Here is a 23,611-nt window from a genome sequence, read left to right on the forward strand (position 1 = left end):
GCTGAGGAAAAATGGGTGGAGTTTGTCATGAATGTAATAAGGGTGAGTGAAAGCAGTGAAAATTTGTTGGGTACGCTCACAGTTGGGCGCGGAAAGTGAAAAGTGTGAACGTCGGGGGAAGGGTTGCGAGAGGCAGACTGAAAAAGACCTGGGACGTGGTGATAGTGTGACCTCAGGGATTGAATAGGAAGGCTGCCAGAGATCGAGTAGCATGGAGAGCAGCCATTAGATGAACAAAACCGACGCATGGAAGTATACTGGAGGCTATATTAACGAACGAAAACGAAACTGGGAGAACTTTGAACATAGCGCCGAGTATAACGGTTCTACATTCATTCACTCCATTTAAACACTCACAGGCAAACAAGAATTCAGTTTTTCATTTAATAACACAATAAATACATGTTGCTAAATATTTCTAAACACTATACCCTGCGTTGCATATACATTACTTAAAGTCTAGAGAACACATTAACATTTGTACACAATAAACATCCACGTACACAGCACATTCACGTACAGTACACAGTAAACATTCACGTACACAGTAAACATTCACGCACACAGTAAACATCCATACACACGGTAAACATCCACGTACACAGTAAACATCCACGTACACAGCAAACATCCACGTACACAGTAAACATCCACGTACACAGTAAACTTCCACGTACACAGTAACATCCACGTACACAGTAAACATCCACGTACACAGCAAACATCCACGTACACAACAAACATCCACGTACACAGCAAACATCCACGTACACAGCAAACATCCACGTACACAGTAAACACGTACACAGTAAACATCCATCACCATAACCTTCATTTTCCAAGTTAAATCATCTCGAGATATAACAGGGCCGCAACAAGACGTCGGGTGAAGAAGCTCCCTAACACCTTTTCCTTTGCGATTTATTTTTGGATAAGGTTGCTTAATATCACTGGTTAATATCCTTTTGCACGTTACTTATGCAGAGTATGGTGATACTGGAAGGATTTACATAACACAGAAGAGGGCAGTAAGGTGTAATAAGCAAAATAAATCGCTTAAGAAAAGGCGTTAGGGAGCTTTGGCGATATTGAGAGGACTTTCTCTAACACAGTGGGCAGTAAGGTTAAATAAGTAAAATAAACCGCTTAGGAAAAGGAGTTAGGGGGCTTTGGCGATATTGGAAGGATTTATATAACACAGAAGAGGGAAGTAAGGTGTAATAAGCAAAATAAATCGCTTGGAAAAAGATGCTGGGGAGCTTTGGCAATATTAAAAGGATTAATATAACACATACGAGCGTAGTGAGGCGTAATAAGCTAAATAAACCGCTTAGGGAAAATGTGTTAGGGAGCTTTGGCGATACTGGAAGTTATATAAAACAGTCGAGGGCAGCAAGATGTAATAAGCATAATAAATCGCCAAGGAAAAGGCGTTAGGGTGCTTTGGCGATACTGAGAGGATTTTGTATAACACAGAAGAGGGCAGTAAAGTGTAATAAGCAAATAATTCGCTTAGAAGAAGGTGGTACGAAGCTTCCTTAACCGACGAGAATACAGGCCCATATTTACAGACAAGTTTTAAGCTTACTAAGTTTATCTTCGCACATCTGACGTAGGATGAGGAAGCTCCCTAACACTTTTTCCTTACCTGTTTATTCCTGCGTGTGCCATTGTAATAACTGCATTCATCTTATTTATTGCAGTCTAGGTCCATAGTACAAAGAAGTAAGTTTGTTGCAAGAGACTGGCAAGGTGTAATAGGCAAAATAAATCGCTAAGGAAGAGGTGTTAGTAACCTTCCTCACCCTACGAGAATACAGGGCTTCATAAACACAAAAATATTATTTGCAAGTCTCCCCTATTATATCGAGTTTTCTATGTTTTCTGTACGTTTTCTATGATATTCTAGGCAAGGAGGACCTGAACTATAGCAACATAATACTACTACTACTACTATTTTCTGCTACTATTACTACTACGGCAACTACTATTACTACTGCTACTACTATTACTACTACTACTACTGCTAATAATAATAATAATAATAATACAGGTCAAGGAGGAACTGAACTGTAGCAAAACAATAATAATACTAAAGTCCTGTGGTTGATGATGAGGGAACACTTGTCTCTGCCCGTCTCCTCCACTACACCGAGGCCGTCTGTCCGTTTTCAATGCTGTTCTGGAGGAGGTCAAGTAGGAATTGAACTGCTGCCTCCGTCGCGTTACTCATCCGCGCTTCCCACTGCTTAGGGATGAGGACTGGCAGAGGGGACTGGCTGGGGGAACACGCCGACGATCTCTTCATCACGCCCACAACCCGCTCCAGGAACTGATTTTGTCCCCATCTGGATCCATCTTCACCCTGGCCCAGCACCACCTCCTCCAGGAAATGCGTCAGGAGGGTGGACGTCTCTGGTAGGGTCACGCCAACTGGGTATGTCTGCAGCGCCTGGCCTTTCTTCCTCTCCTCCTGTTTGGGCAACCACCAGCAAGTTTCCAGAAGCTTCCTTAAATACAAACACGCCTGGGCAACTCTACGTTCAGTCTCGCTCGCTCTCCTCAACACACACCTCAAAGCTGGGTTGAACTGATAGATCCACGCCCCTTCCGAAACATTTACCAAGTGTTCATGGGAGTCAGCGGATCCATCTTGGTTTCTGAATCGCTTTGGTAACTTGATGCTAAGCCACTGGGGTCTAGGAACCTTGATAACGGGGCTGACACTCACACGAACCAACATAATACGCTGCTTTGATCTGTACGCAGCATGGATACACACTCCCGTCGTGGTGTGGGCCAGGAAGGGAGGGACTAGTGCCAAAGATTTAAATTTAACGGCACCCAAGGCCTCATGTGCTGCTTTACTGAACGATGTCTTGAAATTCGAGTTTGAGAACAGGTCTGCGTCTTTGGTGCTCGATATTTCAACTGTGTGTTCCCCAGGTTGGCCATTATCCCCAATTTCCTTAACATTAACACAGCCATCTTGAAGCCCAGTGTAGGTTTGAACTTCAAGGCAAAAATCAAAGTTCTCAGGCAAGAGCAGCTGTGTTTTTTCCTCCAGTGGGGAACAGAAGACTACTTTTCCTCCAAATCGGCCATCTATATGTGCAATCTGATCACACAGACGCTGCACGTCGGTCTGTATCAAACTTTCCATCTCTGGCGCAATGAGTTCTTCCATCTTTCTCTCCTCCTCGCAAAGCACATTCCAGAACGTACTCGATGACTTAATGCCAAGCTTGCTGCAGCGACCGGCCAGGATAAGGCGAGCTTTGGCATGATCTCCTTTGGTTGCCGTCACACTGTTAGCTTCTGGAACTGTCAAAAGATCCAAATGACGACTCTTGACATTGGCTGAGAAGTGTTCGAACATGAGTGAGGGAGTGAGGCCAGTGCTACACCCCAACTCCGCCTTTGTGTATGCCATAATATACTTCATACACGCTTGGTGGCCCCTTAGAGCAGCAAGGTGTACAGGGGCCAGACCAGCGCGAGTATATCTGGTATGGTCGGCACCGTGACCCAAAAGATACTCCACCATGCCTATTTTCCCATATGCAGCCGCAACGTGCAACATGGTGGCACCAGAAGCCTCATGGACAGCGGCGTTAATATCAAGATCATCCTGTGCCTCCCTGACTTGGTGCAGGATGGTAATGAGGTCCAGTTCAGCCAAAAGATACAGGAAGGTTGTTAGCTGCTTGCGATTACGGCTGGTGCGCTGACCACGGGCATACTCCAAGAGGTCCTGTGCCGCGCCGCTCTCAACCTCCTTCTTGCTTAGCTTGATCTCAAACTTCTGCAGCTCACTCAACACCAGGTGGTTCAGAAGTTGAGGAGGTACTTCAGCGGTGGTGTCAGGAAGGGAGTAGGGGTTCATCTTAAGGTCCCGGCACAGTGAGTATGCAGTGTCGTGACGCGAAGCTTCCAGGGCGTGGGCTAGGGGATGTGGCTGGTGAGGTAGAGGGTTGAGAGGCACCCCAGCCACACCTAACAGCTGGCAGGTCAGAGTGAGGCCATTGGAGGCAGCTAAAGCCATCATGTCCATATAGTTTGATGTGGCGGAGGCTGGTCTACGATCAAGCCAGGTGCTGAGTTCCTCCCCCAGGCGGTGTCCGGAGAGCTCAGCGATGGTGCGCAGGTGTCGCAGCCCCTCTCGCAGCACCACCACCTGGTCATCACCATCCAGTGCATCTGCTTCCCACTCCAACTGGTCACAGAACACCTGCACACACAGCAGAACAGTCTCAGTGCTCATACATCCTCTTCAATCTGCAGAGTTTGTTTCTCCCCCAGTATGATGTTATATATCAATCTTACCATTCTCATTTCCCTGTGTGTGTGTGTGTGTGTGTGTGTGTGTGTGTGTGTGTGTGTGTGTGTGTGTGTGTGTGTGTGTGTGTGTGTAAACAAACCACATACACACCTTTCTAATAACTGCCGGGAAAAGTGCAGGCAGCCCCAGGGTAGTGTGAGCGGCCTGGAATGGTGTGTTGCCAAGTAGCCCATGTGCACAGAGAGGAGCCCCGGCCGCCAGCAGGAGAAACACTGCATCCCTGTGGCCATTCTGCACCGCTGCCAGGAGGGGGTCGCGTCGGCTGCCCAGGGGTAGGACTGTCCCCGCCCCGGCCGTGAGGAACTCCGTCATGGCCCCAACATCGCCCCGGCCCGACGCCTCCACCAGCTGGCGACACCTCTCCAGCGGGTCACCTTGGCCAGTTGAAGGAGACTTACCCTCTGCCTGTTGGGATCATTAACATCATCATCATCATTATTATTATTATCATCATCATCATCTTCATCTTCATCGCCATCATTATCTTCATCTTCATCATCATCATCATCATCATCATTACCTTCATCATCATCATCATCATCATCACCTACCAAAGGACAGATTGAAATAAAATGACGAGTAAAAATAATAATAATAATAATAATCAACAGGAAACAGAAATTACAAAACTGGAAGAATCACTGAACATCATCATCGTCATCACCACCATCATCATTATCATCATCACCTTTTATCCCACCAGCTCCCAACATCCATCCAACAGACATCTTAGGCCAGTGTCAGATGGAATATTAACCCTTCTGGAAAACTGACCTACCCTACCCTACCCTACCTTACCCTACCCTACTCTACCCTACCCTAACCTAACCTACTCTACCCTAAACTAACCTACCTTACCCTACCCTAACCTAACCTACCCTACTCTAACCTACCCTACCCTACCCTAACCTAACCTAACCTACCTTACCCTACCCTAACCTAACCTAACTTCAGGCTTGAAATAGTTACGTAAGAGTTAAGTTTTCCATAGGGTGAGTCAATTTCCATACTAAAAGAGAGAGAGAGAGAGAGAGAGAGAGAGAGAGAGAGAGAGAGAGAATGAAGGAGGGAAAAAGTGACAAAAAAAAAAAAAAAAAAAAAAAAAAAAAAAATGACACAGAGCCAGTTTTCTTGATATATATAACACACTCCACCTGTATCCTCGGCTCACCTGTACCAACCTACCTTAATTAACAGGTCAGCCAGGTGTTCGTTGTCAGCGTCCGCAGCCAGGTGAGAGGGTCGCTTTCCGGAGTGGTCAGGCAGTGTAGGGTTGACTCCCAGGGTGAGGAGGAGGTTTGCCAGGTCCAGCCACGCCTCACGTACACTGAGAGTACGGCCATCCCAGCACGTGTGTTGTTCGCTCATACTGGCCTTCTCTGCCAGGGCGTGCAGCGAGGTACGGCCTGTGGAGGGAGAGAAAGATTTAGTCTCGTAGAAGCACCGCAGTACAGTAACCTCCTGCTTATTCGGGTGAGTGAGAGTATGTGAGTAAATGAGTGAGTGAGTGAGGAAATGAGTAAGTGGGTGAGTAAGTAAATGAGTGAGTGAGTGGGTGATTGATTGATTGGCTGACTGATTAATTTTGGCTCCCACCAGAAGACTATACTGTGGTTGGGGTAGATTTTGCGATGGTAGTACGGCCTGGGTGAGGGACAGAATGATTTAGCCTCGTACAATCATTTCAGATCAACTGCCTTCTTTCTTTGGTTCCTGTTGCTTCCTAGAGATGATTATATTGGCCTAGGGGGAGAATTTGAAAAGGTAGTGTGGCCAGACAGAATGATTTAGACTCGTGCAGTTATTTCGGATCAACAGCCTTCCTTCTTTGGTTCCTGTTGCTTCCTAGAGATGATTATATTGGCCTAGGGGGAGAATTTGAAAAGGTAATGTGGCCAGAGAGAATGATTTTGTCTCGTGCAATTATTTCGGATCAATTGCCTTCCTTCTTTGGTTCCTGTTGCTTCCATGAGATGATTATATTGGGCTAGGGGGAGATTTTGAAAAGGTAGTGTGGCCAGACAGAATGATTTTGTCTCGTGCAGTTATTTCGGATCAATTGCCTTCTTTCTTTGGTTCCTGTTGCTTCCACGAGATGATTATATTGTGCCAGGGAGAGATTTTGAAAAGGTAGTGTGACCTGTATGAAGAGTGAATTATTTATACCCTCAATTATTCATCACAGGTGGGTAACTAATTCTACAGGGCCGTCATACAGGTGCAGTACAACACATACACCGGATCTGGCGCGCAAGGTAGTGATTATTTTACCTCTCTTTCAGTGCACCTGTGACTACCAAAAATACTTAACTATTTTCCCTACCAACAAAGTGATGTAAACTCTGTGAATCTCAAAGTAATTCAAAGTCATTCAAAGCACAGCCAAGTTAGTGATTATCTTTCCTCTCGTCAGTGCACCTGTGACTATCAAAAATACTTAACTATTTTCCCTACCAATGAAGTCCACAAGCTTAATGTAAACTCTGTGAATTTCAAAGCAATTCAAAGTCAAAGTAACACAAAGCAGAGCCAAGTAAATGATTATTTTTTTCTCTCGTCCTTGCACCTGTGACTATCAAAAATACTTAACCATTTTCCCTACCAGCAAAGTCCACAAGGTTGATGTAAACTCTGTGAATCTCAAAGTAACACAAAGTCAAAGTAATAAAAAGCACAAGTTAGTGATTATTTGTCCTCTCTCTCAGTGCACCTGTAACTACCATGAATACTTAACCATTTTCCCTACCAACAAAGTCCACTAGGAATCTCAAAGTAGTTCAAAGCAGAGCCAATTCAAAGCAGGGCCAAGTTATTAATTATATGTTCTCTCTTTCAGTGCACCTGTAACTACCAAGAATATTTAACTATTTTCCCTACTAACAAAGTCCACTGTCAAAGTAATTCAAAGCAGAGCCAATTCAAAGTCAAAGTAACACAAAATACAGCCAAGTTAGTCATTATTCTTCCTCTCTCTCAGTGCACCTGTACCTACCATGAATACTTAACCATTATCCCTACCGACAAAGTCCACCGCATTGACGTAAACTCCATAAATCTCAAAGCAATTCAAAGCAGAGCCAAGTTAGTCATTATTTTTCTCTCTCTCAGTGCACCTGTAACTACCATGAATACTTAACCACTTTCCCTACCGACAAAGTCCACCGCATTGACGTACACTCCGTGCGTCTCCACCAAACTCCTTATATCGTCAGCCAACCACAGCGGGCCGGAGTCAGCCAGAGCCATAGAGCCGGCGTAGTGGAGCAGAGAGCGTCCCTGGGAGTCCTGTAGGGTCCCCGGTAGACTGAAGGCTCGTAGCAGGACGTCTACCCCGCCGCTGTGCCGATACTGACCCCCCTGAGCTGCCGCAAACACCTCGTCCACTTTCTTGCCGTGTGCCTGCGGAGGGTGGGGTGCTGTGTTATTATTATCATCGTCATCACCATCATCATCGTCATCATTATCATCACCATCGTCATCACTGTCATCAAAATCATCAAAGAGGGAGTACAAATCAAGAAGTCATCATTATTCTTACCATCATCATCATCATCACCATCGTCATCACTGTCATCAAAATCATCAAAGAGGGAGTACAAATCAAGAAGTCATCATTATTCTTACCATCATCATCATCATTATCATCATCGTCATTATTATCACCATCATAATCGTCATCATCATCATCATTATCATCATCGTCATCATTATCATCACCATCATCATCGTCATCATCATTATCACCACCATCATCGTCATCATCATTATCACCACCATCATCGTCATCATAATCATCACTGTCATCATCATTATCATCACCATCATAATCGTCATCATCATCGACATTATTATTATCATCACCATCATCATTATCATCACCACCACCATCATCATCATCATCATCACCAAAGAGGGGACACCAATAGAGAAATCATAATTATCATCACGGAGGGCACAGAAGTCACAAAATTAGCTTAGCCTCTCTCTCTAAATATCTATCTATCCATCCATCTATCTACATGAGAGTACGTGAATCTCAGGTAAAAATACACACCGCCTCACCTGCAGTACACCGAGCACTCCCCCTCACTCTCTCCCTCTCTCTCTCTCTCTATCCATCTATCTATCTATGTCCATCTATCTATCTATCTGTCCATCTATCTATCTATCTACCTATCTCAGCGTAGGTCAAGCTGTCTCACCTGCAATACACCCAGCACCATGTCATTCGGAGCCACGTCGGGTCGCCGGTGCATGAAGGCCTCCAGCACCCTCAGAACGTTGACATGACCTCGATTGTGGGCCTCCTGGTAGGGTGAGGTGTCCCTGCCCCCCATCACCAGGGTCGGGTCAGGTCCCAGCGTATCAACGACCTGTTTCACCTCACTCTCCGTACCCGATGCCACCGCGTTCCATAGCCTCAAAGGTGCCTGGAAAATTATGCTAGATTAGACTGTGGGGATAATTTATGTCTTGCTCTCTGTCTCTGTCTGTCTGTCTCTGTCTCTCTCTCTCAAAGGAGCCTGGAAAATTACACTATATTAACCTAGGAAGATAAAGTTATGTCTCGCTTCCTACCCTCTCTGTCTGTCTGTCTCTCTCTCAAAGGAACCTGAAATATGGGTCAGTCTACGTAACCTTGTACAGGAAAATTCTCTCTCTCTCTCTCTCTCTCTCTCTCAAAGCCTTGGGGTCGTGGGTGTTGATGAGAGAGATGGAGTGGATGAAGAATAATCCACATAATCCACCTTCTCATCCACTTAACTTGAATTTAAACTCACTATAGTCTAACTCCACCTTGATGGCCTAAATCCACTCATCCACCAGGCATCCACTTATATATTGCGCCTTGAGAGAGATGAAGTGGCTGAAAAAATGATCCACCTCATCCACATACCTCGAATGTAAACTCTCTATTGTCTAAATCCACCTTGATAGCCTAAATCCACTCATCCACCAGGCACTTCTCTATATACTGTACTCACGGCAGCCTTGAGAGGAAAGACGTGGAAGAAAAACACTCCACCTCATCCACATACCTCGAATTTAAACTCTCTGTAATCTAAATCCACCTTGATAGCCTAAATCCACTCACCCACCAGGCACCTCCCTATATATACTGCACTCACGGCAGCTTTGGGGTCGTGAGTGTTGATGAGAGAGATGGATCGGTTGAAAAGTGGTCGCCTTTCGCCCTGGTCCAGTTCCTCCTCCTCCTCCTCCTCCTCCTCCCCTCCCTCCATCATCATCCTCAAGCCGGGGATCACGCCAAAGTATTTCTGGAAAGGAATGGATGCATGAGTGGATGGATGGATGAGTGGATGGATGAGTGGAGTGATGGATGGATGGATGGATGAGTGGAGTGATGGATGGATGGATGGATGGATGGATGGATGAGTGGAGTGATGGATGGATGGATGGATGGATGGATGAGTGGAGTGATGGATGGATGAGTGGATGGATGAATGGAGTGATGGATGGATGGATGGATGGATGGATGGATGGAGTGATGGATGGATGGATAGATTGATGGATAGATAGATAGATAGACAGACAGACAGACAGATAGATATACTGATGGATGGATGGATGGATGGATGGATAGACAGATAGACTGACTGATTGATGGATGGATGGATGGATAGATAGATAGATAGACAGACAGACAGATTGACTGAGAGAGAGAGAGAGAGAGATGGACAGATAGACAGACAGATAGATAGATGGATGGACAGATAGATAGATAGACAGACAGATAGATGGATGGATGAAAGAACGAATGAACAGATGAATGAATGAATTACTGTATGAATAACTAAATAAATATAATAAAAACAGTATATATAGCAAATTATGACCCAGATCTTACAAATATTTCTGCAGATTATCTTTATTCTCTTTCTTTCTTTCTTTCTTTCTCTACTCACCTCAATTTTAGGCCTGTGGTAGTGGGATATTACACAAATGATGACGATGAAGACGAGGAGGATCGCCAGCACGAGAGCCACAAACACCCACCACCCACTCCAGCCTGCACTCTTCTCCACACTCCCTGCGAAAGAAAATGAAGAAAGTAAGAAAGAAGAGAGAGAAAGGGAGAAAAAAATCACTTCCTATGTATAAAGAAAGTAGGAGAGAAAGAGAGAGTAAAAGGGAGAGAAAAAATCACTTCCCGTCTATCAAGTAAGAAAGAAAGAAGAAAGAAAGAGAGAGAAAGAGAAAATCACTTCCTATCAATAATACAAGAAAGTAAGAAAGAAGAGAGAGAAAGGGAGAGAAAAATCACTTCCTCTCTATAAAGTAAGAAAGAAGAGAGAGAAAAAAGAGAGAGAAAGAGAAAATAACTTCGTATCAATAAAGTAAGAAAAAAAAGAGAGGAAAGAGACAAACAAACCACTTCCTATCTCTAAAGAAAGTAAGAAAGAAAGAAGAGAGAAAGAGAGAGAAACAAACCACTTCCTGTCTCTAAAGAAAGTAAGAAAGAAGAGAGAGAAAAGAGAGAGAAAAATCACTTCCTATCAATTAAGAAAGAAAGAAAGAGAAAGTAAGAGAGGAGGAAAAATAATATACAAACACTATTACACACGACACATCAGAGCTATCTCAAAAAAATAAATAAATAAAGAAAGAAAGAAAAGAGAGAACAGAAAAAAGAGAACAGGAAAAAGAGAACAGGAAAAAGAGAACAGAAAAAAGAGAACAGAAAAAAGAGAACAGGAAAAAGAGAACAGAAAAAAGAGAACAGGAAAAAGAGAACAGAAAAAAGAGAACAGGAAAAAGAGAACAGGAAAAAGAGAACAGGAAAAAGAGAACAGGAAAAAGAGAACAGAAAAAAGAGAACAGGAAAAAGAGAACAGAAAAAAGAACAGGAAAAAGAGAACAGGAAAAAGAGAACAGAAAAAAAAGAACAGAAAAAAAAGAACAGAAAAAAGAGAACAGAAAAAGAGAACAGGAAAGAGAACAGAAAAAAAAGAACAGGAAAAAGAGAACAGAAAAAGAGAACAGGAAAAAGAGAACAGGAAAAAGAGAACAGGAAAAAGAGAACAAGAAAAAGAGAACAGAAAATGAGAACAGGAAAAAGAACAGAAAAGAGAACAGGAAAAAGAGAACAGAAAAAAGAACAGGAAAAAGAGAACAGAAATAAGAGAACAGGAAAAAGAGAACAGGAAAAAGAACAGAAAAAGAGAACAGAAAAAAGAGAACAGGAAAAAGAGAACAGAAAAAAGAACACAAAAAGAGAACAGAAAAAAGAACAGAAAAGAGAACAGGAAAAAGAGAACAGAAAAAAGAACAGAAAAGAGAACAGGAAAAAAAGAACAGAAAAAAGAGAACAGGAAAAAGAGAACAGAAAAACGAACAGGAAAAAGAACAAGAAAGAACAGAAAAAAGAGAACAGAAAAAAAGAACAGGAAAAAGAGAACAGAAAAAAGAGAACAGAAAAAAGAGAACAGGAAAAAAAGAACAGAAAAGAGAACAGGAAAAAGAGAACAGAAAAGAGAACAGGAAAAAGAGAACAGGAAAAAAAGAACAGGAAAAAAAGGAACAGGAAAAATAGAACAGGAAAAAGAGAACAGAAAAAAGAACAGGAAAAAGAGAACAGGAAAAAAGAGAACAGAAAAAAGAGAACAGAAAAAGAGAACAGAAAAAAGAGAACAGAAAAAAAGAACAGGAAAAAGAGAACAGGAAAAAGAGAACAGGAAAAAGAGAACAGAAAAAAGAGAACAGGAAAAAGAGAACAGGAAAAAAAGAACAGAAAAGAGAACAGGAAAAAGAGAACAGGAAAAAAAGAACAGGAAAAAGAGAACAGGAAAAAGAGAGGAGAAAAATTAACATACACTAGACACAAAAATTATTTCCAAATTCCTCACAGCATATTCCATGGGGTATGTATGTTATTTTTTTTTTTAAGTGTAAATACATTGGGTCGCCTTCACGTGGTGGCACTGATATAACCGTGCTGCTCCACTGCCTGGTTATACACACATTCCGATTATTACTACTACTACTGCTACTACTACTATTACTACTACTACTACTGCTGCTACTGTTACTATTGCTATTATACCACTAATACAACAACAGGTGCTACTACCGCTATTACTACTATTACAACCACCACCACTAATACAACAACAACTACAAGAACTACTACTACTACTACTACTACTACCATTACCACCACCACCACCATTACTACCACACAGATACAAAACCCAATCAAAGCTCACTGCTCAAAGAACCTTCATAGTCCGGTCCTGGTGGTGGAGGCGGTAGGGTCGGGACGGAGGGGGGTGTGGTGGTGACAGGGGGAGTGGTGAGGCGTGGCAGGGGGGAGGCAGGGGGGTCGCTGGTGTACTGGAAGAGGAGGAAGGGAGCGCCGACCCCCTCCGACCCCCCCACTTGGAGATACAAGGGTCGTGATGGAAAGTATGCAGTCTCCAGTATTTCTAAGGCCATCTGTGTAGGAGAAATATTTATCATTATTATCATTATCATTATTATTATTATTGTTATTATTATTATTATTAATATTTTTATTATTATTATTGTCACCTTAATCATCATCATTGTTGTTATTACCATTATCGTCATCATCATCATCATCATCTTCATCATCACCATCAGCATCATCTTAACCATCATCATTATTATTATTATTATCATTATTATTATTATTATTATTATTATTATACTGCACACCATCTCACCAAAATATTACACCACACCACACCACACCACATACGCTACACATCCTAATCATATTACACTGCACCACCACACCACACCACACCACACCACACACACTGCACACCATCTCACCATATTACACACCACACCACATACACTGCACATCATCTCACCATAATATTACACCACACCACATCACACCACCACACCATAATATTACACCACACCACACCACACACACTGCACACACCCTCACCATAATATCACACTGCACACCGCCCTCGCCATCGTCGTGGGTGCAGTCAATGACGAAGTGGTGCTCTGTGAAGGCTGGGAGGGGCTGGGTGGTGGCCGTGGCTGTGGAGGAGTCAGTGCTGGTGATGATAGAGGCTAGGGTGCTGGGCTGGCCGTGGAAAAGCCCTAGGGTGAAAATCCGGCCCCCTGGAAGCCTTAAGGAGGGTAGGACAGGCCGCTGAGTGTAGAAGGACAGGTGGGATAGGCCAGGTGTAGGGGACAGAGGGATCCATTTAGGTACCCCATGTCTTCGTATCCTCCATATCAGTCGACCTGGAAATCAATGGACATGTGAGACCTACGAAGGGATATATTTACCTATCCCATGTCCCCTTATCCCCTATATCAGTTGGAAAGAAATGGACATGTGAGACGCATGAAGACAAGGGGATTTTTTTTAGCTTTCCCGTGTCCTCTTATCCACCATATCAGTTGGAAAGAAATGGATATGTGAGACCTATGGGAAAGCATCAGAATTATCTCTATCTATTTATTGTCAGACGCCTTAATCCCGTAAGGTGTGGCCACAAACAAATCGCCTCCATGTCGCCCTGTCTCCCGCCATTTCACTGCCCTGCTCCCAGCTCACAACACCCTCTTCTCTCTCATATACCTCTCCATTCCATCCCTCCAGCTCATCCTTGGCCTCCCCTCCCTCTCCCCGCCTCCACCTCACTCACATACACTCTCCTGGTCAGTCTCTCACTCTCCATCCTCCCCACTTGGCCAAACCACCTCAATGTGATTCTCCTAACGCTTCCTATCACATCCATATCTCACAGCAACTTATTGGCAGAACAGCAAGGCATCGAAAGACATAAAGCTACTGCAAATTAATCAGAACTAATTTTGTGTAAGAGCAGAGTCTATGAAACCCGTATCTTTATTATTTTTATAGAAGGAAGAAGGAACCCAAGGCCAGAAGCTCGCAAAAGTGTTCCCTCTACGAAAAAAACAAAAACAGAGCGCCAATTTCAAAGATCGTACTAACCTGATGGGCAGTTAACGGTGACATTGCTACCAGACACCGTCACCTCGGCCACTGGATACTGAAGGGGGTAGGAAAGCAGTAGTTCCCCCTCTCCTTCCTCACCCGGGCCCGTTTTCTCTACCGTCACGTTGTAAAAGATTGTTACTGTGGTTTTTATCCAGCCCGCTGACGTCTCGGGCTCTCGCGTCATCTCAAATTCGGGACTGCCATCTTGTCCCTCCGTCATGGTGGTGGAGTTCGCCGTGATGTGGATGATGTGATGTTTCTCGCCATCTTCCCCCAGTACGGTGATGTTGAACTGAGGAAATGGTAGTAAATGATGTTAGATCGTGTACACAACATGAAAAAACTAATACATATAGTCACTGGCTATTTAATGGATTTGAATGAAGCTTCCCAGAGGAGTTCGTCGAGTTACTGTGAGAGTTTTTCAATATTTCATTATTATGTTTTTGGGGGAGGGGAGCCCCGTTCACCAAATTAAAAAATACACTACATACAATTTTCCAACCATGTTTTTTTTTTGGAGGGGGGGAAGGGGAGCTCCGTTCACCAAATTTTAAAAAGTATATATCAGAAATAGTAAATGGAGTGCAGATATGGCTCTGATAATTTAGTAGATGTTGTACAGTACAATAGACTCCGATCGGTATTGCGATATTTGGTGACCGAGACCCCCCAGTGATTCTTGAGGGGGTCAGTCTCCCTCTCCAAAATAAAAAAAACAATTAGCAATAAGGGAAAAGTGAGCACATGGATATCAACGAAATCATCACAAATATCGCAAGAGTGGGTATGCAGTTCCATGCTTTCCTTAAATGCACAGAATAAAACTGCACGCTTATTTTATCATTATTATCCTTCCTCTTCTGTCTTTTTCCTTACCTCTTCACTGTTTCTTCTGCCTATGGGTTCCTTTACACTCCCTCTTCTGTCTTTCCTCCATTCTTTCCTCTTCCTTCTGCCTATGGGTAACTCGACACTGAGTGACAAGCCAAATGGTTTCCTGTACACCACGAAACCATTTACTATGCTGGGTGGTAACCATATAACCAAATATGGCGTCTGGTGGTTTAATGGGTAAAGCGCTCCAATCGGATTGAGCCAGTGAAGGTTTATATCCAAGGGATGGTTGGGATTTACTGTTCATGTGATGCCACTCAGGGATGAGTGAGGCTGGTCATGTCAGGACCAAATTGTCTAGCCCCGGGTTCCTACGCTCGTCATGGGGCGACACAGGACTGGATGATGGATGGATGGATGGATTTTCACTTAACTAATTACTGTAGTTTCGCTAAGACATGTTCAGTAGGTGTGTGCGTGAACCCTATCCTGTGTGTGGCTTAAAGAAAACACAGGAAAACCTAAAGAAAACACACGAAATACTAAAAGAAAAAAGACATACTAAAAACACACGAAATACTAAAGAAAACACAAAATACTGAAGAAAACACACGAAATACTAAAGAAAACACAGGAAATACTAAAGAAAACACAAAATACTAAAGAAAACACAAAATACTAAAGAAAACACAGGAAATACTAAAGAAAACACAAAATACTCAAGAAAACACGAAATACTAAAGAAAACACACGAAATACTAAAGAAAACACACGAAATACTAAAGAAAACACAGGAAATACTAAATAAAACACAGGAAATACTAAAGAAAACACAGGAAATACTAAATAAAACACAGGAAATACTTTAAAAAAACACAAAATACTAAATAAAACACACGAAATACTAAAGAAAACACACGAAAACCTAAAGAAATCACGAAATATTAAAGAAAACACGAAAAATAACACCTTCAGGATGGGTGATGAATCGAGTGTATCTTCGTCGATCCAGCCCTGTACCTCCGCCTGCGACCACAACCACGGCAGTGTGACGCTCCGTGACGCCAAACATTCTGCGGAACACGAAAGGAACTTAAAAAGGTGCGTTGTTACGGTGGAGGGAGGGCGAGGGAGGGTAAGACCGAGGATGAGGTGGAGGGATGGAGTTGAGAGGTATATGAAGGAGGGGGGAGTGAGTTGGTGGAAGGGCAGTCAAATGGTGGGTGCCAAAACGACTTGGTGGCGTTTTGTCTGCGGCCACCCTTTGCGGGATTAGGGCGTCGGGCTATAGATAGATAGATGATTGCAGGCTCTCTCCTAATGAATGATGAGAGAGAGAGAGAGAGAGAGAGAGAGAGACGCTAACAGCTGGGAAGATAGCGCCTTATCAGCTTATCATGCCTTGGAAACTGTTGTGTCAGGAAGAACACACACACACACACACACACACACACACACACACACACACACACACACACACACACACACACACACACACACACACACACACACACGCACAAGATGGGTGCCAAGCTTATGGGATCTAAGCTACAAAGAAAGACTAGAAAAACTGAATCTGCCAAAACTAGAGAGAAGGAAAAGAGGAGACATGATTATGCAATATAAATGCATATCAGGGAAGGAGAAAATAGACATAAATGAATATATAACCTATGGGGATGCATCAGCAAGAGGACACTGCAAAAAACTGCATAAAAAGAGAGGTGATAAAAACGTATGGAAATTTAGTTTCCCAAATAGGGCAATTGACCAGTGGAATGCACTACCGAATGAAATAGTGTGTGCCAAAACAATTCATAAATTTAAGGATATGTACGATAAATATGGTTTAAGATACGGGACAGTACGAGCTTGACTCATTCTTTTTTTTTAATAACAGAACAGAGGAAGGAAACGCAAATAAATAAAAAAATAATAATCCATACACCAGATTACAGGTGTCCTCTGTTCATAAAATATCTGTAAGAGTTCGACTTGAACAGCTGTAGGTTGAAGTTTGGAGGGAAACAACTCTGGGGAAGCGAGTTCCAGAGAGATGCAGGTCGGGAAATGAAAGAGTTCTGATAGGCAGATGTCTGCAATATGGCTGAGTGACATTACAGTCATGAGCGCTGCCAGATGCCCGTGTAGCATGAGGGAAGGCATGGAGAGGTGGCACCATGGACGCAACTTCGTCTAAGCATTTGCCATAAAAATATCTGTAAAATAATGCAAGGGAGGCAACATTCCTTCTTACTTGCAGGGGAGGTAGTTCATCTGTAATGGCAGGGTTGTTAATAATTCTAACAGATTTGTTCTGAATATTATCTAGTTGTTTTAATGCAACCTCTCCACATCCATTCCACAAGGGTGAGCAATATTCAAGCTGAGAGCGCACATGACTCTTATAAATTATGGCTAACTGCTCATTAGCGAAGAAGTTACGGACTCTGTACAATAATCCAAGTTTCTTTGACGCGGTTTTAGCAAGTGATCTGACATGAGAGGTCCAGCTGAGGGCGTTGTTAAGTGAGACACCAAGAATTTCAATACTTTTGGAGATGGGAATATTAGTAGCACTGAAGGTAATGTACGAATCTGGCAATATCTGTCTATTAGTAAATTGTGTATATTTAGTTTTACTAGCATTATATGAGACAAGGTTGTTTTGTCCCCATTCACTGATCGTTGATATGTACTGATTTATTACTGTAAGATACAATTAGGTAAGAACACACACACACACACACACACACACACACACACACACACAATGAAGAGAAAAACCACGAAAAGGTAACTGATATCAGGGTGTGCAACTAAAAAGTGTCCTTCTGTGTAAAACCTAGAGTCACAGGCTTAACTAATCGGTACCACATTTTCCTCTTTCCTTCCTTTTACTTTTAGGAACCAAATCCTCACTTTAGTTACCAGTAATTTTTCCACTAAGAATAAAATAACTAAAATACCGGTACTATGATAATTCCACCCCCCTGCCGATAAATATTGGGGTTATTATTTAGGGTAATGGTACCCTAAGCAGCTTGTTTGGGTTCAAAGCTACTTTGCCTACGGAATTACAGGCGTGTGTAGTTTATCGGTACACGTGTCATTACTGTAATGCAATGTACACTGGCAAAACTACCGGCATGTGTAGTGTATCCGTACACGTGTTATTACTGTAATGTAATGTGTACTGGCAAAACTACAGGTGTGTGTAGTGTGTCAGTAAACGTGTTATTGGCAAAGCTAAACGCCAGGTAGGGGTTCGTATCTTTGAGCACTTGGGTTAATCAGTGAATACAAACAGGCCATTAGCCAAACCATCCTATAGCGCCAGACGTAAACACTGCCCACAGTCTGACCTCCCAAACCATCCTAAAGCGCCATATATAATCACTGCTTACACTCTGACCACCCCATCCACTCCTCAGACGTCACTGGTGGTGTGAACGAAGCGGAGTTCTTTCTAGTGGAGTCTGTGTTGACGGTGACGCCTAGTTCACAGCCCACCACTGACACTTCCCTTGACCTCGTGTTATTATTGTAAGTACCTGACTATAATGCTTTACCTGTGTACTTACATTTACTTGGATTTTTCTTTACCTTGCCCTTTTCTTGGCTTTACTGATTCTTCTTTATTTGTACTGACCCTTTTTTTTTACTTAGTTTGTTATTACAGACTGAGCAGGTCCTTTAATTACTGATACTTTGGAGTAGTTTGGTGTTTTGCTTTTATGATGAACACTGTAAACTGATGTAAACTCTTGCCAAATGATGTTTCTTTTAACACACGTCTCTCTCTCTCTCTCTCTCTCTCTCTCTCTCTCTCTCTCTCTCTCTCTCTCTCTCTCTCTCCACAAACAACTGATAACGAATTAGATGGTTTATAAGACGCTATCAGTCACGTTATCACCGTGCCTGGGGTGGTGACGTCACGGGTCATTTAGTACACTGATAACACAAGCGTTTCTAGGGTTACGAGCTGTTACGGTGTTATTTATGGTGTTATGAAGGCGTTATTGGTGTGTGATGGTGTTATTTAGGGTTGTTATTAATGTTATGGGTGCTACTAACGTGTGTGTGTGTGTGTGTGTGTGTGTGTGTGTGTGTGTGTGTGTGTGTGTGTGTGTGTGTGTGTGTGTTCTTACCTAATTGTATCTTTACAGGAATGAGTCAAGCTCGTACTGTCCCCTGAATTATACCATATTTATCGTACATATCCTTAAATTTGTGAATTGTTTTGGCACACACTATTTCATTCGGTAGTGCATTCCACTGATCAATTGCCCTATTTGGGAAACTGAATTTCCTTACGTCTTTATCGCCTCTCTTTTTATGCAGTTTTTTGCAGTGTCCTCTTACTGATGCTTCCCCATAGGTTATATATTCACTTATGTCTATTTTCTCCTTACCTGATATGCATTTATATAACATAATCATGTCTCCTTTTTTCCTTCTCTCCTGTAGTGTTGGTAGATTGTTTTTTTCTAGTCTTTCTTCGTAGCTTAGGTCCCTTAAGCTTGGTACCCATCTTGTAGCGGCCCTTTGAACTATTTCAATCTTATCTATGTGTTTTTTGAGATGAGGATTCCAGACTACTGATGCATACTCCAGGGTTAGTCTGTGTGTGTGTGTGTGTGTGTGTGTGTGTGTGTGTGTGTGTGTGTGTGTGTGTGTGTGTGTGTGTGTGTGAGAGAGAGAGAGAGAGAGAGAGAGAGAGAGAGAGAGAGAGAGAGAGAGAGAGAGAGTGGATTCTCTTAACCAAGATATTCCGTTTTCGGCTAAGGTCCAACTCGGCTATATTCAGACCCATAAGTTTCTCACATACCGTAGAGAGAGTGAGAGAGAGAGAGAGAGAGAGAGAGAGAGAGAGAGAGAGAGAGAGAGAGAGAGAGAGAGAGAGAGCTGTTGCCTATGCCTCACACACTCAGCTCACAAATATTCATGTTATTTTTTTTTTTCATTCAAGGTCAGGAAATTATTATTATTATGATCACTTTTGAATGCAGTGGAAGTTGAACAATACAAACAATAACGGATGATTGCGACGTTATTTTCTGTTATTTTGGCCGTTTGAAAATTTTGTTTCTCTCTCTCTCTCTCTCTTAGTACTTGTAATGTTGATCTATTTTAAGAAACCGGTGCAAATCTCTCTCTCTCTCTCTCTCTGTCAGTACTAGTAATGGTCTATTTTAAGAAACCAAAGTCTCTCTCTCTCTCTCTCTCTCTCTCTCTCTCTCTCTCTCTCTCTCTGTCAGTACTAGTAACAGTCTATTTTAAGAAACCAAAGTCTCTCTCTCTCTCTCTCATGTACCACAGCGTTCCCTTTCATGTTCCTGCTACACTTTAATATTTAACACGAAATAAAAAAAACATCCTGTCCTCTCATCTCCCTACTGATGCACAATGTCGATATTGGAGCGATTTAAATAACGCGAAAAAAGAAGATCAATATTCAGACTAAATCGCTAAGGAAGAAGTGTTACGAAGCCTCCATTGCCATCTAGACTACTGGCCTTCAAAGCCTCACTACAGTATAACCTAGAAACCAGTCATGCACTTCCATGTAACGGTTTCATGCACTGCCTACCGGTTTTTGCAACTTCCCTCGACCTACTAATGCAAAGAACCAGTGCTACGTATCTATCTATTCATTTATGTATCATTCTCTATCTATCTATCGCTCTATCTATCTACTTCGCCCATGCAGTTCTAAGATATCGGTACAATTCAAAAAGGCGAACGGAAAACGGTGCATACCTTTCCTCTCGCGTGTTTTTCATCTGTACACAAATTCGGCTCACACACATACAGCATCTCTTTCTCTTGCAAACCACTCCTCTGGCGGGTATTCGGTCTGTATACTAATTTGGGCCACGCCTACACACACACACACACACACACACACACACACTGCCCACGCATACACAGCATCCCCATCTCTTACACACTCAGTCTACGCATACTACATTCTCTCTCTTACTCACACATACACAGCATACTCTCTCTCTCTCTCTCTCTCTCTCTCTCTCTCTCTCTGGCACATGGCTAATACAAGGACCTCGCTACATTCCTCTTCAGTTCTTACGCACCATGTACACTCAGCATTCTTCTATTTCTTTCCATTTTTTTTATATAACCATTTAAACAACCAAGAAAATTTAAAATGAGAAAACTGTGACTCTGAAAAACATTATTCTTGGTTTTATTATCCGGGTGGGCGCTCTAACATGGCTGTATTCATAAAACTTCTTTAAACTTCAGCTGCGTAATAAAAGCCGCTTAATTTACACATTCATCTTCCCTCACACAGCTGCCAAACACTTCACAAGCAACCTAGAGGGGATAATAACGTGAAAATACTATCAAACATTATAATTTCACGTCATGTAAATGCTCTGGAGACTTGCTGACCGTAATGATGGGATAAAACGGAATCTACTTTATGAATACACCCTCTGGCCTTAGCGGGATACACCTGCGAGCTTTGAGTCATAGCTTTTTATCTCCTTACCTCAACATTCCACCCATCATTTGTTTCATCCACTCCCAATGAAAAAAGAAAAGAAAAAACGTTAATACCGATGATTTCACTATTGTACAGAGCTTGCTTTCGTCTACGCACGCGTTTGCTATCACTACATTCCACACAACATCCGTTTCATTCACTCCCAGGAGATAAAAATGAACACTAACAATGATGTCACCCTCTGTTGTTCTGCCTTTTTTTTTTTTTTCTACTATACACACGTTTTTAGCTCCAATCTTACCTCAATAGGCCATTCATCGGCAGTTTCAATGCATCATAATATCCAGGACGTCATTGTATTACGTTCCTAAGCTATATTTTTTGAACAATAGCCTTTCAGGACTTTCTCTCTTTCCACCAACCTGTTAGCTTATAAATCGTTTTATACACAAGAAAGTTAATCAGCCATATTCTCCCTGGATTAGCTTTGATGAGAATGTTATGAGGTAAAAGTAAAGGTGGGGACAGACGCCACCTGCATGCACTTAACCGTGCTTATCTCTTGTTATAATTTAGGCCTTTGAGGCTGTGGTAGGTTATTAACTCAACGACCTGAGATACAAAGCTACTGCATAATCCATATTATGGATAATTAGGCAAATAAATTACACAGGAAGATATGGAATCTGAATCCTACGAGAATACAGCTCACCCATCAAAATTAAAGTTTATATTAGGAAATGTCTCACTCAAAACTCACCTTGTTGAATGAACGTGGCCGCAGACAGTGCCGCAAGCAGCAGAAGCAAAGCCGCAGCCCAGTTTAATTTCACCACCATCATTCAGACACACACACACTACATTTTGTCTACACGCCGACAGTTCAAGTTCATTCTGTTTACTCTGAGCTCGAGACGTAGTTTGTCTATTTTCATTCTTGTGCTATGAAGGGTTTTTGCGTATATTATCACTCGGATTATTTTCTTGCAGGTGAACAGAATCGAAGGTCACCGAAAAATGGCTGAAGATATTTGGGAATTGTACGGTGGCACTGAGGTCGATTCATAAATTATCTTAAACCAATTTTCACGACAAACAAGCATCCACGGCGGTTTATATTATCAAAAAACCACCTTGCGTGGTTGTATTTTTCACTTGACTAGTCAGTGTAGTTTGGTTGCTGTATTAGTAAAGAGAGGAGTATTAGGAGGTAATTTAAAACACAACTGAAGCAAAAGAAAGTTTGTGAAAAGATCCAAGGCACGTGGGAGGTAAGAATGCAAGAATGCCCAACGTTAATTCACCTTCCAGTTAAGTAAAAACTATATGGATGACTTAAGTATTGTGAAACAGTTCTATTAGTATTGAGAGGCACAGGAAACATCTATTGAAGCCTTTAGAATATTCCCAGTATGTCTGAATGAAGGTATAAGTATTATGACACTTCCGCCATCGGTTAAATTATAAGAATAATGACTGAAGTAATTTGAAACAGGTCTTAGTACCGAGAGAAGCTGCCGCAAAGATAGTGAAGCCTCCAGAACATTCTTGGCGTCTGGCTGAACGAATTGGTATTATAACACTGCTGACTCAACTCGATCTGACACTTTGCGACCAAGAATAGTATGATTATATTAGATCTTACTGCATGACTACCATATAGAGTAAAAAGTTAAAGACAACATGAGCATCATCACTCACGCACATTTCAGCCACAATGTTATAAGCAAGTTAATTGTTATTTAACCAATGTCACATTTAATGTCCCGAACGACGATCCTTCCTGCTTCCAACTCTCTCCGCCAAGCCAAGAGACCCTGACAACACACACACCTCGTTCCGCAGCCAGGTTGACACTGACTCTCTCTACGGAATGGAGACTACGGTGCTGGCCCTCATAGTAACTGCCGGCCATGTTATCTGATAGCGAGCGGGAAACCTCTGATAAGTTTGATAGCAACCTACTACCGGCACCGTTGCA

At 42.5% G+C, this 23,611-nt stretch overlaps 1 protein-coding gene across 1 annotated transcript; it reads right to left on the reverse strand.

Moving 5' to 3' along the window:
- Positions 1–2,108: 2,108 nt before the first annotated feature.
- On the reverse strand, positions 2,109–23,545 carry LOC145397549 (uncharacterized). The gene is made up of 12 exons (XM_080270620.1): positions 23,464–23,545; positions 16,128–16,231; positions 14,316–14,613; positions 13,287–13,597; positions 12,571–12,799; positions 10,270–10,394; positions 9,472–9,621; positions 8,545–8,772; positions 7,492–7,741; positions 5,528–5,748; positions 4,433–4,747; positions 2,109–4,231 (listed from the first exon to the last, which is right to left on the reverse strand). The coding sequence occupies exons 1-12, from the start codon at positions 23,543–23,545 to the stop codon at positions 2,147–2,149; spliced, it is 4,398 nt and encodes a 1,465-aa protein (XP_080126746.1). The 3' UTR covers positions 2,109–2,146.
- Positions 23,546–23,611: the final 66 nt, after the last annotated feature.

The sequence above is a fragment of the Coenobita brevimanus genome, chromosome 41 (genome assembly GCF_032717465.1).
Source record: "Coenobita brevimanus isolate Jiangsu-jjx chromosome 41, ASM3271746v2, whole genome shotgun sequence".
Taxonomy (NCBI): domain Eukaryota; kingdom Metazoa; phylum Arthropoda; class Malacostraca; order Decapoda; family Coenobitidae; genus Coenobita; species Coenobita brevimanus.

Excerpts from the sequence above, each read along its gene's own strand:
- LOC145397549 (XM_080270620.1), bottom strand. The coding sequence starts at position 23,545 with ATGGCCGGCAGTTACTATGAGGGCCAGCACCGTAGTCTCCATTCCGTA. Across the intron at positions 12,800-13,286 it reads GTGTGCAGTGTGATATTATG|ATGGCCTTAGAAATACTGGA; the intron begins GTGAGGGTGTGT and ends TCTCCTACACAG. Across the intron at positions 5,749-7,491 it reads CAATGCGGTGGACTTTGTCG|GCCGTACCTCGCTGCACGCC; the intron begins GTAGGGAAAGTG and ends CTCCCTCCACAG.